This window comes from Pararge aegeria, chromosome 7 (assembly GCF_905163445.1).
Source record: "Pararge aegeria chromosome 7, ilParAegt1.1, whole genome shotgun sequence".
In the NCBI taxonomy this organism is placed as follows: domain Eukaryota; kingdom Metazoa; phylum Arthropoda; class Insecta; order Lepidoptera; family Nymphalidae; genus Pararge; species Pararge aegeria.
In genome coordinates this window covers 14,831,970-14,850,309 of record NC_053186.1, presented here as the reverse complement: position 1 = coordinate 14,850,309, position 18,340 = coordinate 14,831,970, and the positions used below count along the sequence as shown (strand labels likewise).

The window sequence follows — 18,340 nt, the reverse complement described above, 5'->3', positions numbered from 1 at the left end:
TCCAAATAATATAAACGGGTGTAAACTTCTCCTATTCCATGTTCCTGTGATTTAGCAGGTGGACACAAAAATTATATCCCTTATCAGGGGAAATAATTTTTGTCTCCTGCCCGTGCTAGCCCTGCTGGGGCATAGTTTCATCTTCAAAGCTGAGCACGCTCCTCTTACTTTCGGAGTTATGTGCGTTTTAGGCAATTGAATATCATTTGATTTAACTTTTTTTCTTTAAATGGAAACATCGTGAGGAATCCTGCATGCCTGAGATTTCACCAATCAGCACATGGGCAGCCTGGTAGGAGTGAAGGGCGGGAGAGAAGAGTCCAACCTGACCAGTCCAACCAGAGAAGTTTAAACCTTGTTCCCATGCCACATACAAATCAAAAACTGTAATTTAGGCCACATTAAAATTTTATTAATGTCTTGTAATAGTTACATACTTAATGTTATGTTGCTATGTAATATTTCTAAATTATGCAAAGATATATATCGCTATGGTCTCCCTTTATGCTAAAAAGGTGAAATGTATGTAAATTATGTTGTTGGTAAGATAACACCTGACATTTTCAATAGAAGTGACACTATAATTAGCTTAATGCACATCTTCCTATCTTATCATTCACCCTCTGATATTATATGACATCATAAAGCAATTTGTGAATGTCTTTAATATACATTGTTGTATCATAGTAATTACATCAGTAGTTATTTCAAATTAAAATTATGCATCACTCCAAATCTTAGGCTTAGGCTAAACATTCTTTAAAAAGTGCAGGATTTTATACAATAGGTGGGAAAAACCCCCAGACCTTTATTCAATGTGGACTGTATTAATTTATGCAAAGAATGCATGAAAAACAACAACTTTTGATGAAATTAGGACTGGTGTATAATTTCAATTTGGAACAACCCTAGATTTTCAAATATAATATTTAAACGAAAAAGGTGGGACCTGGTTTAAATTACATTTTCTTATTTTCCTTCCTCAAATTACATATAACTTAATAGAAGGACAGAACACAAATTGGTGATGTTTCTGCACAAAAAAAATAAAGAATGTAACTAAACATGCATAAAGTATTAATTAAATAATATCATTATAATTTTCGAATCCCTGAATTAAATGTATTTTACAATAACAAATTAGAATGACTGACAACATTATTTTATAATAATCATTGTAAAAAAATTATAGGATTTAAATAAATTCCAATTCCACTGCAATTTACTTCTGTTATGCAATTTAAATAATATTGGTCCTGTCATAGATGCTGCTCTTGGTTGCAAGGGATCCGTCTTTCCTACAAAAAGTACAATAACTCAAATTCAGGTCTCACAGACTTTTATATATAACCAAAGTCAGAAAAATAAGTTGTTCATTTTCTTCTTAGACTTTTTTTACATTATGTTTTGTGAGACTGGCCTCTTTACTATGCATTACTCATCCTAATATTTAATGCCAGAAATTGAACCTAGTTATTGTACTTATTGCAAGGAAGCCAGTACCTATATTGCTATTGAGAAATAACACATTCACTGATGATGTTTATTATCAGATAGTAGTCAAATTTAAAATGGACAACTAAATGAAAAAGGAATGTGAAGAATTCAGTTCAGATTTGAAGGAAATATAGTGTATTGCCAAATTAATGTTTTCTTGAAAGTTGACAATATAGGTAATAATTAACTAATTATGATTAAATTTTGCTTTTTTTTATATTTGGAAATTTATTAGGTATAGATGTTTTAAGGTAATGGATGCTAAAAATAAATATCAAGCTTACACAATGACCTGCATAATATAAACAATTGAAACTAATAAAGGCCTGAGAGTTATTAACTAAATTGGTTGAAATGTGCTTCGCTATTGACATGTTCCTCTATACTTTGAGAATTACATAGTATTTGCATCTGACATTTGTTGCAGTACGCATTCTTCTCATGCTCATTTTTAAGGTAATCCTGAATAGATACTTCCTGTCCCTCAATCAGATCTTCTATATCCATAAACCATTCAACATGTTGTTTGTCATCATCAATATGATCTAGCAGGCTTCGCGCTGTGTTTTCTATGTACTCATCGCAGACTTTACACCATAACTCATCGTCGTTCTCGACAGGAAATATTCCATTCAGTGGCTTGAGTTTTTCGGCTACATTGCTGCGGTGCAGGATGTCATTTACGTGCTCTTCTATATTTTGCAGGGTGCAAGTGACTTTAGTGTTGCACACTTCGCAAAATACGTCCTCGCTTTCAGTGGCTAGATACGCATCGATGTTTATGAACTCACCTTCTATCAAATCGTCCATAGCGGCTATCCAATTCGCGTGTTCCTCACCCTCCAGATGTGAAGCGACAGAGTCCTCCTCAGAGAGATAAACATTACAAGGCTTACAGTACAATTCGTCGTCGTTGTAATAGCTCATCCCATTCTCCGACATCAAATCTATAGTCTCCTTATGTTTCATTCCGTTGGTGTGCTCTTCGATGCATTTAGTGGCCTTCGGTATATAGACCCCGCAGAAAACGCAGCGCACCCGCGTTTTCGAGTTCGCAACGATACCGAACAACAAGCCAGTTTTCATTATTTATTTGCTAGTCTTTATTTCGTTGGAATTACTTCTTTAAATTGAATACTAACTACTTGTAATTTCGTAATTTAGGTAAAGGCTATAGATTTGTTTGAAAGACGAAGCAAGAATCCGACAAATTGACATTGACAATTGTTATTAGGGTACACAGAGTATGCGCTTTGTTCTCTACTCAATGATCCTAAGGGCGTTTGGGCACTGCATCCGACTCATAAAATCAATTTTAGAATATTTATTAGAAAAATCAAAACTGAAATATTGCATTTTACTCTTTACGAGAATTTCCGTATTTCCTTTAGATTATTTAAACCTATCAAACGTGCTGACTAATCTGTTTGCGCATCAATGTTCTTTAATCGCACGGATTCGAGTTGGGTTCAATGCACAACTATTTGTTTGCCCATTTAAAAATTAAATGCGTTTTAATAGTTTTCTCAGATTTAAAAAACCACAGGTCCGTTTATTTTAGATTGCTGAATTATTTGTTTAAAAATTTACGAAACCCGTTACCGCAAGGAGTATCCTATTAGCACACCAAACTTAAATTTCATCTCTTAATATAAAAAAAAAAACAAATCAAAATAAACTGTTTGGAAAAGAAATAAACTTTTATATTATGTAAAAAATATTTCTTTTAATTTAAATAAAAATTTAATCAGAGAACAAAGTTCTTTAGTAAAATAAGAATGGCTTATTACGAAGATATCGTTATTCTAGATGGTGAGTTAATAATAATAATTAATAATAGTAATAAATAATAACAAAAATCATACGGATCTCAATAGACGTAGAATAATGGTACGGAACAATATCAATATTTGTGAAAACAATTTATTAATATTATATTATATTTATATTTATATCAATATCAATATTGTTACCTATGCGGACTTTGTAAACAAATTGTAATAAACTTCGAAGTTCATACACAAAGTGCAAAGCACAAAGAAATAATAAGTTTTATAAATAAAGTATAGGCGAATAATTAATATGAATAATTATGTGGGATGGCATAACTATGACCGTGTATGTCGGCCAACTGGCGCAGTGGGCAGCGACCCTGCCTTCGGAGTCCGAGGCTGTGGGTTCGAATCCCACAACTGTGAAATGTTTGTGTGATGAACATGAATGTTTTTCAGTGTCAGGGCATTTATCTGTATGTTATAAGTATTTATGTATATTATTCATAAAAATATTCATCAGTCATCTCAGTACCCATAACACAAGCTACGCTTACTTTGGGGCTAGATGGCGAGTGTGTATTGCCGTAGTATATTTATTTATTTACTATATCATGGAATTTTATTTTCAGACTACAACATATCGTCCCGCTACCCGGGATAGTGTCACCTCAAAATTATAAAAGGCCCTAAAGGGTCGCCACGCCGTGACACTTCAACAAAAAGGCACATTTTTCATAATTGAAAGAATTTTATTCAAAAAACTAACAGATAAATATCCCCATATTTCGTTATACTATCTTCGTTGTGTTAAAATGTTAAATACACTTTAATGTAAACCTTATTTTTTTTGCTACCTGTACTCTACTTATATGGTAATTGGTCGAAGGATGGAGCATTTTTAGAATTACCAAGGTATATACAAGAAGTGAAAGTTCATTGTACAATATGCGATCGCAACATGGAATTTACATTTTATGAATTTATTCAGGGACATATAAATGGTCCACGACATGGAAGAGCTCGTTCGATGGGTGTGCAACCTTACAATAGCATTTTTTCAGTCGAGGGCAGCGATGATGTTTTATGGTGTAAAATATGCCAAGTTTACTTAGAAAATTATATTGAAACAATATTTGAACATGTTGACGAGGATAAAGAGCATAATGTAAGGCTATCAAAGATACTAAGGCTGATCGAAGGTCAGAATATAACCATAGATGCATATTTAACTAATCCTACAGAAGACAAAGCTACGTGCAATAAATGTTCCACTGGGGTATCTTGTAATGTTGATAATCTTGGAAGGCATATTAAAGGAAAACAGCACAGAAAATAGAATATGAATAGCTTTTTTCCATATTGATAAAAAAGAGAAGAATTATGAGTATGTAGTTATTTTCAATATTTCTAATCAGCCTAATGATTGACCTACAATTGGGAACACACCTCTTTCTCTGCAGAGGCATAAAAGCTTAACTTTTTTTGTACAAATAGATTGTAGTTTTGGTGAGGTCTTGGACCTCACCAAAACTACAATCTATTTGTTCTATATGGTTAGAAGGAAAAGGTATTTTTTTAAATACAGTCCTATTTAAGACGATCTGGTTGATGACTTGTTATTGATGTATAAACAGAGCAATGATGAAATATAGAGGGATGAAAAAAGAATTGAAATTATTATGGTCACTGATAGTACTAAAAATTATTATAATAGTAATTTGACGTGTTTGTATACTCTTTATCTTTATATTCTATTGAGGTTTGATTATCTGGGATTCCGTTTTTGACAGTAGTTTTGTATCCCATTTCCAATTGGTTTTGATTACAAAATAAAAATAAATGGTAAATTGAACAATGAGCGCCTTTGAAAATTAAAGTGTTGTTTTATAAATCAAAAAGTATCTGCGCATAAATTTAAGCAACCATGGCAAGTGAACCAGAGGATCAGTTGGAATTAATAGAAAATGTTTCTGAAATCATGTTAGATTTAGCGGTATGTGCCCGACGTGCGAACACATTTACTTATTTAACATAATAACTTGCCCTTATAATATGATTTGTGTACAATTACTTTGCCCAAACTTGCATATCAACTGAAAATTACATAAAATGCTAAATAAGACTAGCCTATGTCTTTGTAAATATTATGCTGGAGTTATTGATTTTAATTTAGTATGCACCAAGACGCAATACCAGTAACATGGTCTTTAAAATGAAATTGGAGCAATGATTAGTCTTTGCAGCGCTCATGCTATACACTGAACGGTTACCGGCTTACTTGGAAATCTAAAACAACGTATTTGAGTATTTCTACGCCGAAAACGGTGCACTCGTGCCAGTATATTAAATTTATATGTTTTCTAAGCTGTAATAGCTTAAAAAAAACTAGACTATAATAAATTTTGCATCATGTAAAACTTTCATTTGAATAAATGTTATGTTTTCATTAGTATCGGTCAACCTATGCTTAAGACAAAACTTGTGAACCTATTGTTTTATGTTGGTTTCTTACAACAGGTATAAGACTAAGATTAACCCTCAAAATAATAAATAAATAAGTACTGCTTATTTACTTGGATAGTTTCTCTGTGTCAAATTTTCTGTGGGAATGTTCATTTGTAATCTAAGTTATTTGTGATTTAATAATAATGTCAACTTATACTTTTCTAAGCTTCTGATAAGTGCAGAATTGAAACAAGCTTTATAAATAGGTGCATAGTCAGTCAATATATGAAAATTTAATTTATGTCCATAAAAATATATCAAAATTTAAAAAGAAAATGCACTGTAACAATATAAATATTAGAAGCAAAAATAAACTCGTTGTGCAGTTTACTAGGCTACACAAAATTGCAAATTCATTCAAGGGCGATATATATTATTTTATAACAAATTACCAAAATAAATTTTTGAGATGTCTCTCAATAAGTTCAAAGTTTATATAAAACGTAAGCTTACAGAAAAATCCTATTGTAATATTAAGGATTACTTAAACGATAAAAAAGCTTGGGTGTGAATTGTTCTAGCTTCATATCTTAATATAAATTTTCTGGAAGATGGTGATAATAAAAAAAAATTTACCCGGCTAAGTTTGTTGTGAACTCTTCTCAGACCAGGGCGCGTTTGGAACCCTCGTAGCTTTAGCTTTAAGTTGGCAAACAAAGTTATCACCATCCCCTTACAATTATGTAAACAAATATGTATGAACGCTTCATAAGTGCCTGTGATAGGCCTATATGAATAAAGAAATTTTGAATTTAAATATTCTATTTTTACACTGAACTTTTATACATATTTATTAAATTTTCAACTCTATTTGCTTGACATACACCTGCTTATCTCATACACTTACATTTCTTAAAACTAACATATTACTAATATTCAATTATTGAGAAGTTCCTTTGCCCCTTATTATTATAAATATATGTATTTCCTTTTCAGAATGAGTTAAAAAAGCTGTATTCCTATAGGGATTTATTTTTTGAGAATCACCCTGTAGAAATGGCATCACAAAAGAACAAGTGTGTTAATGAGAAAAAAGATTTATTGGTTGCAAAATTCGAAAGCTACAATGGTAAGTTTATTTTAGATTTAGTGTCACGTTGTTGTAATAATTAATTAGTCAACTAGACTATCAGAGCTTTTTGTGATAGTCGGGGCAAATACTACCACCATATATATTTCTGCCGCTGGTGTGTTCAGGTCCAGTGTCAGTCCAGTGGAATTACAGGCAGGCTTAACACCTACATGTCAGGTTGATGGACACAAGGTGTCACTTTTTAGGATGTGTTCCTAGCCTTGCAAGAGTGTCTGTCTGTTCATAAGGGAGTCTTCCACTTACCATCAGGTGGCCATCTGCTTAGCCCGTCAATTATTATTAAAAATCATTTATTTTCTGACTCTTTACAGTTTGAATAGCTGTGGCCCATCCTATCCCACAATGTGCATTTCTCAAACATTTTCCTCTTAATACTTAATCTCACTAATAGGTCAAAATAAGTCGATAGAATCTGAATAAACTAGCTAAACTAATCAAGACTACTTGGTATTATCTCATGAAACTCACTAAATCATAAGGCAACATAATTCACAGACAACCCCATAGCAGTGCAAACCAGTTTCTTATTCAAATCAAATCAGTGTAAGATAGTGAGTGTAGCTTATAACAGGCCTTTTGTAGATCTATTTTAATAAAGAAACTTGAATATCAGTACCTTGATCAGAAAATATAAAAATTTCAGTGGATGTCCAAATTCCATTTGCTGTGCGAGCAGAATTCCTCTACATGAAAGGAAAGTGCTACAACATAAGTTCAACTTACGACTCACGTGCGATGCAGTGCCTCAGCAAGGCGGTGAAACTCAATCCACATTTAGTAAATGCGTGGAATGAACTTGGGGAGTGTTATCTAAAGAACATGAATTTACAAGAGGCTAAAGCTAGCTTTGAAGGTGCTCTTAAACATGTATGTATAAGATTATTTATGTTTTTAGATTATATTATTAGATAAATTAAGTTAAAAAAAATTTAAATACAAAAAAAAAACTAGTTGAAAAAAACTGGGCCTAAATTTTCAGTATCTGCACCCACCCTTGTGCCTTGGAGACATGTTATAATAATGAAAGTCAAAGCTTACTTACACACCTTAAAGCAGTGTTAGTTAGTTTAAGACCGTAGTCCACCACACTGGCCCAGTGCGGATTGGTGGACTATTGCAATAGAACAAGCATTAAACCAACAGGGAAATCCGCCAAGGCCGTCGATTTTGTGACCTAAATGTGGAATAGAATAAACTTAATCTTGTGTCTTTTGGTGTACAATAAAGTGTTTTAATTCTCAGGAGCGGAATCGCCTAGCTCTTCGTAGTCTAGCTATAATCCTACGTCAAGAGAGCGGTCAGCTAAAACAGAGTGAAATATCATCAGCCATGTTTAAAAGCGTGGAGCTAGCCAAGGAAGCGGTAGCACAAGATATCAAAGATGGAGTGTCCTGGTCGGTTTTGGGGAACTCTTACTTGTGTCAATACTTTATGGTGGCGCAAGATCCTGCTACGCTGAAGTTGTGTATGAGTGCATATAAACAGGCCTGGGCAGACCCTGTGGCGAAGGGACAGCCGGACTTGCATTATAATAAAGGAGTGGTGGGTTAAAGATTTTGCTATTCCATTCATATATATATAATCCATGATATATTTGACATGATAAATTTGACGGCCGATTGGCGCAGTGGGCAGCGAGCCTGCTTTCTGATTTCAAGGCCGGGGATTCCCACAATAAAAAAATGTTTGTGTAATGAACATGAAGATTTTCCAGTGCTGGGAGTTTATCTTTATATGAAATTCTAATTTTTACCTATTTTGTATATTTGATATTAATCTCAAGTATTTAATATAAAAAAAAATCATAAATCAAAAATGATTTATGAATTTTTATGTATTTTTTTTTTATATTTGTCATATTTATGTACATTATTCATAAAAATATTCATCAGTCATCTTAGTACCCATAACATAAGCTACGCTTAGTTTGGGGCTAGATGGCGATGGTTGTATTGTCGTAGTGTATTTATTTATTTATTTGTTTAATCCGTATTAAATTACCGATATTTTACTGATTATTTGGATAAAGATGCAAGAACAGTACAACAGTCTTCAAGTAGAGTTATGCGAAACCTTTTCTAGCAATTTGCGAATGAAATATTGTATAAGTGGCTGCTGTGATGAATTGTATGGCGTAAGGCTTCATTGGATCGAATGGCTTCTTGTCAAGTCTTCGCCACTTTTGGCGGTTGGCAGCGTGTTGGAAGCACTCCAAAACAGTTGTCTGGGTCAACAATTTCACCGTATATGTCCATTTAGTTGGTGACCGCCCTGTTTCCTTCGAACTGTCCTTGCACCACCAATCTTCATCTCATTTATTGAGATGTATACGAGCAGCAGCATCTTTTGTGCTACTACTACAATCCCACTACTACTCCCATTTGTGATAGGTATTTAGTGCAGCAGTAGACTGTTATAGGCTATCAATGATATTATTTGGATTTTATTTCCACTTGTTCGTCCATACTCGAATCGTGGATAAAACAGTTGGAGAAGATAAACATTTTGTCATTTACTTGTGAAAAAAATGTCTCTTACTGTGCAGCTTATTGAAACTTAGGTTAAATTAGTTTTATACAGGGTAACATAAAAAATACCAGAAAGCTCTCGGCCTGTATTTGTTTACATTAAAACTAACAACTTTTGTTCTAACACTTTTTTTTTAACTCGATAGTTTGTGAAATATTCAATATTCAATATTTTACATAGATACTCTACTTTTTACTACTCTGTGTACTGTGTACTCTGTGTCTCTTTGTGCAACATCAGCGACAGCGCACGAACCACGACTCTATAGTGCGTGCTCGCAGCGGTTTCGCAATTTGGACATTGTGAACCAAATATGGTTTCACAGTGTAATGTCGCTTTAGAGTAATAACATGATTTATAAATTTTATTTTTATGAATTAATACTGAATTTTGAAAAGTCGTAAAACAGGAGTTCAGGAGGAATTTAAGAGACTACAAAGCCGAGGGGTTTTTTTTTTTTTTAACCCTGTATAAAGATGGCTGTATATAGATGGTTGTATATTGTTATTAGGCTCTAAAGTATTCGGAGTGTTACGGTGAGGCTATAAAGATGTTCGACCAATCCTGTCGCCTCGACCCCGGCTGGCAGCCCCCCGTGGATGAGCGCGCGGAACTTATCCACTACCTCACTGAGGCGACGCGCCTTGTACGCACGCGCGGAAAGCTCAAGGCCAAACGGATCTCGAATATGGTTCAGGTAAGTTTTTTTTTTATCATCATCATCAACCCAATACCGGCCCACTACAGGGCACGGGTGTCCACACAAAATGAGAAGGGTTTAGGCCATAGTCTCACACGCTGGCCAAGTGCGGATCTGTAGACTTCACACGCCGTTGAGAACGTGGAGAACTCGCAGGCATGCAGGTTTCCTCACTATGTTTTCCTGCACTGTTTAAAACAAGTGATATTTTAATTTGCTTAAGTTAAAAACAAAAAAAAAAAAATTAAAAAAATTAAAAATGCACATAACTCCGAAAAGTCAGTGTTTCGTGCCGGGGCACGAACTCGGTCACCACGAAAGGAAAGCCGAAGCCTTAACCACTGGGCTATCACCGCTTCACATATTTATTTCTATAACAAGCTTTTTTTTTATTTTTTTATTAACGATAGGCCAGCGTTTGACGACAATCATGCCTCGTAGGAAGCAATGATGAGGTCTAGGTTGGAGCACGCTTGCCTAGAAAAAGCCTATTCACTCTAGCCTTGAAGGTACTCAAATTATACATGGCAGGAAACACAGTTGCCGGGAGGGCGTTCCACATCTTAGCGGCACGTATCAGAAACGTGGATAGAAAACGTTTCGTGCGTGTTGATGGAATATCAACCACGTAAGGATGCCACCGCTCACGGTGTCTCGCTGATCTGTGGTAGAACGGGGAAGGAGGAACAAGAGTGTGAAGTTCCTGAATAAAAAAAAAATTGCTATAAATGGTATACAAACTAAAATGTAAACACGTTTTTTGTAAAAATCAAGCTTGAATACTATAATTAGCTTCGATCCGCGAAAATAGAAAATATAGACGGCCGGTTGGCGCAGTGGGCATCGATCCTGCTTTCTGCGTCGATTCCCACAACTGGAAAAATATTTGGGTGATGAACATGAATATTTTTTAGGTGTTTATCTGTATTTATGTATATTACTAGCCGTTTCCAGCCCGCTTCGCTGGGCGAATTGAAAAAGGAAATAAATTACATTTTATGTTTCATTTTTATTTATTTTTTTCATATTTTTGTTATTCTCCTTTTTTTTTTTATTTTTGTATGAACATAAATAGGCCCCGCGGATAGAACTGTAAGCATCGATATTGTTTAGACTTACTCAAATTCCAAATTCCATCGATTTAGCTTGTATCTTTCATCCAGGTGATTTTTCTCACTAATATTTATTGTAACTTTCAATGTGCAATCATTATAACATTTCCGTGCCTTTCTTCCAAAAATTAATAATAATTGAAATGAAGAAAAAAATTTGAAATGAGTATTGAAAGTTTAAGTTAAAGTCATTGCAAGTCTCATATGTGAAGTTGAAATCTGTCTAGGTTCAAGTGCGACGAATTTTCTGTTAACTAAAATTTTCTCCGTGACATCAATTTTTTATAGAAAATTAATTGTGCATGTTTTTTATGAATTCTATTGGAATAAGTAACTAAATTTCTTTTCCACATCTCATGTGCTTGGAAAATGCATTCATTTTAATCTGTTACATTTCCGCGATCCCGCAATAAAAGAATTCGTCGGTTATGTAGTCTGCAAAAGTAAAATGAATGTAAAATTCTTAGTCCCTTGATTGGATAGCTACATGTAAAGTTTAGTTTTTGAAACCTCTCAATGACTTTTTCTCCGCTGCCAAAAAGACGATTGTTGTTAGGAAATACACGAATATCCCTACATACACGAAGATCCCCACCAAATTTGGAGTCTGTAGAAGTTACAGGTTAGAAATAAAAATTTTAGATTTTAACACCCACCCCCGCAATTCCTGTCGGAAGTAGACTTTATTGAAATCCATTTTGAGATGTGAATAATAAAAGATTCCTACCATATTTAGAATTTTTAGAAGCTATTTCGAAATTGAAATTTTTTATTGTTAACACCCACCCCCGCGAACCTTATTGGAGGTGATTCATTGTAAAATCCACTCGAAGATCATTTTTATATTACATATAGAACACTCTCACTAAATTTGGAGTCTATAGGAGCTATCGCTTGGAAATTGAAAATTTTCATTGTTAACGCCCCCGCAATCTTCTTTGGGGTGGGATATCGTAAAATTTGTTCATATATCATTTTTACATCACTTATAGAAAATTCCTACAAAATTTGGAGCTTGTAGGAGCTTTAGCTGGAAAATTAAAAATATTAATTGTTAATACCCACCCCCGCAACCCCCTGTGGGGTGAGCTATGGTAAAATTCGTTCATAGCCTATTTCTACACCTCTTACAGAAGATTCCTACCAAATTTGAAGTCTATAGGAGCTATAGTTTAAAAACGGGAATTGTTCATTGTTAACGCCCCCGCAATCCCCTTTGGGGAATGAATTTCTTAAAATCTATTCATAGCTGACCTCTACATAGCAAAAGTAATATTCCTACCAAGTTTCACGTTTCTAAGTCTTATGGTTCCCGAGATTTCGTGGTGAGTGACTATATAGATGGGAATTCTTCGATTATCATCGAAATTTTTAACTTTTTATCGGGCTTTTTTAAAATTTTCTTACATACAAAACTTTCTCCTGACAATTCTGAAGATAAAAAAAAGCCCAATTGGTCCAGCCGTTCTCCACTACCGTGAGTAGATTCTTAGCTGAATGTAAAAAACCATAATCCGTTTAATACACTCTGTTGAAATCCATGAAAACAAAAGAATCAAGAGAAAATGCTTATCTTTTGTTTTTATTAGCGGGATAAATGTTCATAAAAGTAAAACAGCAATAAAAAAATGAAGGAATGTTGGAATTCAAAAAAATAGATAGCCATAAACCATCTAGGAAAAATTTCGCATCGAATGGTGGTAGTTTCATGTCGATACGATCAGTGGTTTAGGCATGATTTAGCCTCAAACGAAGACCATTTTCATTATATATATATAGATTCATCAGTCATCTCAGTACCCATAACACAAGCTACGCTTACTTTGGGGCTAGATGGCGATGTGTGTATTGTCGTAGTTTATATTTATATTTATTTATTTATATTTTTGGTACAATATACTTTTTTTTATTGTATTAATGGTTGGCTCTACCATCACTAACACGGGTGGGTGTGAAGAAGAGATTCAAAGGAGATATGCTATTACAAGATCTGCCGTTGTAAGGCTAAAAAAACTGGTGCAACCGCATTATACTTAATTAAGATCACGAAAGTCCGCCTGATGAGAAGTTCGGTCTTCCTAATATTTCTGTATGGCGCAGAAACACGGACAGTACGCTTGAAAGACCGTCGCAGAATCGATGTACTAGAAATAAGGTGCTCTCGGCGACTGTTGTGGATCCCTTGGACAGCATTTCGGACCAACGTGACGATCTTGGAAGAACTAAAAGTCAAATAGAGGTTATCGTCGACTGCGCAGATACGAATCCTCAAGTTCTTTGGACATATAACTGGGAATAAACACAGGCGACTCGTTGTCCAGGAGAATTGTTGGTTAATGGAAAACCATCGCCTATTCTCCCACCCGCTTCTCCCTATATAAGATCTCCCACCAGCTTTGCAATGTATAAATGAAAAAAAAAAACATATATTTTTAAGGAAATTTAAAAGACATTTTTTAGCTAATAGTTTAAAAAGAATGCCACTGTTCGATTAAGATTGTCTAAATGATTTACATTAAGATTAAGTTACATTTACTTTTAGATTAAGTAGTTGAATATTTTTAAAGATATATACTTGCGCACCCGCAATCCCCACCATAAACGCATAGTTTCTAAGGGGATGGATAATTATGTTGGAAAATATTTGTAACATTTATTTTGAACAATAAATTAAAAAAAAAAAAAATTAGCTATACTTTGCGGGACATGCAAGGAACACTTCCTACAATGTACTGCAATGTGTCCAACAACCTGAGGCGTAGCTGTTAAGCCTCATGGGTCTGTAATTACACCAGCAGGGTGACTACCTGTCTTGCAACAGTTTGCGACAGGCGTAATCTTGCGATCATTGCTGTCAAACTTAAGTTTTCCGTACAATAAGCAAACAAAAGTGACGTTAGACAGCAGTGATTGCAAGATTTACGCCTGTCGCAAACCTGTCGCGAGATAATCCCCCTGATGTCCTAATCACCCTGAGGAACACATGCAACAATCATGATTTCTGATTAGCGGCAGAAATAAGCGTAGCGTTGCACTTCCGTACGTGCTCTGTCACAAAAAGCACTATAAATACAAGTTTAATACTAATGAAAGCTTGCTATAAAATGCTGAATTATTTTAAGATCCCTAACAATGTCTCATTCATGCTTATAATTTTTTTTTTAACTGTTCAAAATAATTTTTTAACCCCCGACGCCGAATAGAGGGTAGTATAACTTTGACGGGTCTTTTTTTTTTTTTAAATAGACAAGTGCTTGACTGCAATCACACCTGATGGTGAGTGATGATGCAGCCTAAGATGAAGCGCGCTTGCCTAGAAGATGCCTAGCGTGTCTGGGTGTGTGTCTGTGGCATCACCTCCGGAACTACTAAACCGATTTTGTGAATTAGTCCAGAGAGTTAGCTATGTTTGATGAAAATCGCTAATTACATTTTTTCACAACTTCCTCATTATAAGTATCAAATGAAGGAGTTTGATTAGAAGAACAATGTTAAGTGTAAACTATGTATTCAGTAAATATATAAATTATAAATTTATTATTATGGTTTACAGACCATAGACAAGAAGATGCTGGGCGAGTATGCAACGGACTTATACAATTCCGGTACCCGTAAAGACGTGCAATTGGTGCACGTCGGGTTAGACGAACTACAAGAGGGCAGTAATGAAGGCAAAGTCATTCTGGCTAGAGTCCTAGGCTCCATACATAACAAGAACGCTGTACCTTTGTGAGTTATTTTTATACATGTTGGCATCTCCCCGATTACCCTAGACATCTGTGTTTTTTTTATAGTCAATTAATGATGGACCAAGCAGAAAACCCTCCTGATGGCAAGTGGAAAACCATCGCCTGGAAACAGAGCAAAACTTCCCAGGTCATCCAAGGAACAGACCCTGCAAAGTTTTGCCCAGTGTTTATCAATCTGAGGCGTAGATGTTAATCGTTACCTTTGTGAGTTATTTTTATACATGTTGGCATCTCCCCGATTACCCTAGACATCTGTGTTTTTTTTATAGTCAATTAATGAAGGACCAAGCAGAAAACATTCTAAAATTCCCGCGTGTCCCAATATTATAGATGATTATAGAAGTTGGTCTGTTTCTTTGTAACTTATGTTCGTATCAACCACTGTACAGATCTCGATATAATTTTGCCTAGAAATAACTTGCACCCTGGAGCCCTGTAGGACACGCTGTTTTTTTTACTAAATTTCATCAAGAAGTTCTGACAAACAAACAAACAGTTTTTGTTTAGCATATTATGTAATAGTAGTATGGAAGTATTGGCCCGTACTTAAGCTGTAACCCCTATTTGCAGACTAACAAACAGTGTTTAAATTTATATTATGTATTAAATATGTAATGTATGAAGATGCCAGCATTTGTCACACTGCTTAAGCCATAACCGTTTTTAAGCACCGACGTTTTTAAGCCTCTGTGACTACGATGCGTGCGTGTATGCATGCATGTGTGCATGTGTGCGTGCGTGCGTGCGTGTGCGTGTGCGTGTGTGTGCGCGCGTTGTTACGCCTGTGTGCATTGTAGCACCCAACTGTTGAACACATTTCAATGGTTTGGCTATGTTTAGTGAAAAACGGGCCAAAATGGCTGTTTATATATTTTCACAATTTAAACATTGATATGGAGTATCAAATGAAAGGGCTTAGCTATAGAATTCTGGGGCTTTTTAAATTTTTAATTCAAATACTTGTGTTCCAGTACCTTCGCAGTAATAGACAAGAGTCTCAAATGCGTGTGTGTGTCCGTGTACAACTGGGCGAACGGGCGCGGTGTTATCATCGGAGACGTGGTCGCAGTTCCGGAACCAGTGCTGACCACGCATGCTATGGATTCAGACTTGGCTGTGAGTACACTACACGTACTTCTATCATTTATTAACAATATAACGGATATAGACACACTTAATCAATTGCACGCACACGCACTCGCACACATACTCGCACACAAACACACACACACACACACTGTATACATTACACCTACTCAATAGTTTTTATATTGTCTATTGTTGCTAGGCCTGAAACATCGACTAAGATAGTGAGGGAATAGAGAGTGCATCTGTGTTTGACTGATTCTGCGGTGACCCTGCCTTTGTACAAGATTTGCTCGCTCGCAACCGACGAGTAGTTTTCTCATATCAAACTCCGTATCGTTTTCTCATATCAAACTCCGTATCGTTAAAGTAAAATGGACCTAATGTGACTTGTATTAAAGTCGCAAATCCCGTGCTTCTGATTTTTGTTTTACAAGCGTTCTTTCAAAAGCCTAAAGAATTTCACGCAAATATACATAAATACTTAGAATATACATATAAACACCCAGACACTGAAAAACATTCATTCTCATCACACAAACATTTTCCAGTTGTGGGAATCCAACCCACAGCCTTGGACTCAGAATGCAGGCTCGCTGCAAACTGCGCCAATCGGCCGTCAAAACTTAACTTAAAAATAAAGAAAAATATGAGAGAGGGACTCGTATGTATTGGTTATTAAAACAATAAGTACCGACTCGTTAGGTACTATTTAATCTTTAAATTACTCGTATCTTTTTATACTAGCATGAAGCATCGAACCGTCTCACGCCGGAAAGTATGCAGGCTCGCTGCAAACTGCGCCAATCGCCCGTCAAATGATGATGATGATAAAACGTATTTTTAATTTTATTGCAGAAGTTCGACTTCATGTCGATTCGTGTGAACAACCCGCTAGTATTGCTGGTTAACGGGAAGCGCGTCAACCGGAACCAGTTCGCCAGGACGCGTGTAACAAGCACGTACGAGATACACTGACAGCCGACTTCGACACGATGCACTGGCTGCTTCAGCCATATACAGGCGATGCGCTAGTCGTGTTAAGCCAACAGTTCTCGTGGCCCAGCTTTGTATGGCCTTGATAGTGTGTTATGGACCTTAATAAAATTAATGTGAATAGTTTTCGGACGCACCGTGCTAAATGAACGTCGCATTGTGCTGTTTGAATTAGTCCCACTCCCATACTTCATATCCTCTCTAAAAGATTCTGAAACAGTTAGCTTATTGCTGATATAAAAACAATCACACAAGTCCTAATTAAAACATACCATCAAAATGAATGATATCGGATAGAAGCAGGCGTTACTTTGCGGAATTCCATGATATATTATGAAAATTAAGCTTAATTTGCTATACTCTGCGGTAAAAGTGATCTCTGCACGGTAACCTTAACGATCGGAATATACATGATAGACGGGAAATCGCAATTACAACTACTAATAACTAATATAATAAATTATTAAAAGAGAAAAATAAAATAAGATTTATATATGATCTGTATATATCATATATAAATCTTATTTTATCATTTATGTCTAATTATTATAGACATATAAATGTACATATACAAAGAACATAATTATAATGACAAATACTGATCTACATGGTGTGGAGTAAAAGGATTTAAGAAACTATAAATTACACCATAAAGATTCTCCGGCTTTTCGCGGAGTATAGCAAATTAAGCTTAATTTTCATAAAACGGATGATATAATGATGTACTGAATTTCATAATGGAACTCCTTTGTTTTTTTTTTCGATCCCTCCTGCGCGAAGGGTTGACTCAACAGACAGCCACATTCTTACTGCTCGACGCGTGATATCTGTATGATTTTTTAGAAAAAGAACATCAGGATTAATTTCAGAAAAAGTGAATATAAATATTCCGTCGAGTACATCGGGATCGGGACCTTCCAACATTAAATAACATATTCTAGAGATTTTTAATAATTGCACTATAAAAAATGTTAATTACTACATGTAAATTATTCTTTGATTAAAACTTACTTTATTTGTATATACTCAGTAATGGATAATATTATGTTACTAGGACTTGCTGTTTTAATGTTAGCAGTAGGTAAGCTAACTTCAGAATCTTCTTCAAAGTCTTGTATGCATGTATTGATAATTTGGTATTAAAACACTCACATGTTAACAGTATCACATGATACTATTAACCCATATTCGTGTTTCAATACCCCTTAATATAAAACAGTTGCATAAATAACTATAATAACAGTCCATTATTATTGTGATATGGGCATTAATATAATTAAATACCTTATTAGAGATTT

At 35.0% G+C, this 18,340-nt stretch overlaps 2 protein-coding genes across 2 annotated transcripts; one reads left to right on the top strand and one right to left on the bottom strand.

Moving 5' to 3' along the window:
- Positions 1-390: 390 nt before the first annotated feature.
- LOC120625271 lies at positions 391-2,718 on the bottom strand. The gene has a single exon (XM_039892285.1). It carries the CDS (start codon positions 2,581-2,583, stop codon positions 1,834-1,836), a length of 750 nt encoding a protein of 249 aa, XP_039748219.1. The 5' UTR covers positions 2,584-2,718; the 3' UTR covers positions 391-1,833.
- A 2,363-nt stretch (positions 2,719-5,081) lies between these two features.
- Positions 5,082-17,466, top strand: LOC120625111 (tetratricopeptide repeat protein 5-like). The gene is made up of 8 exons (XM_039892043.1): positions 5,082-5,265; positions 6,714-6,846; positions 7,514-7,737; positions 8,113-8,412; positions 9,911-10,096; positions 14,765-14,940; positions 15,932-16,076; positions 16,905-17,466. The coding sequence occupies exons 1-8, from the start codon at positions 5,197-5,199 to the stop codon at positions 17,022-17,024; spliced, it is 1,353 nt and encodes a 450-aa protein (XP_039747977.1). The 5' UTR covers positions 5,082-5,196; the 3' UTR covers positions 17,025-17,466.
- Positions 17,467-18,340: the final 874 nt, after the last annotated feature.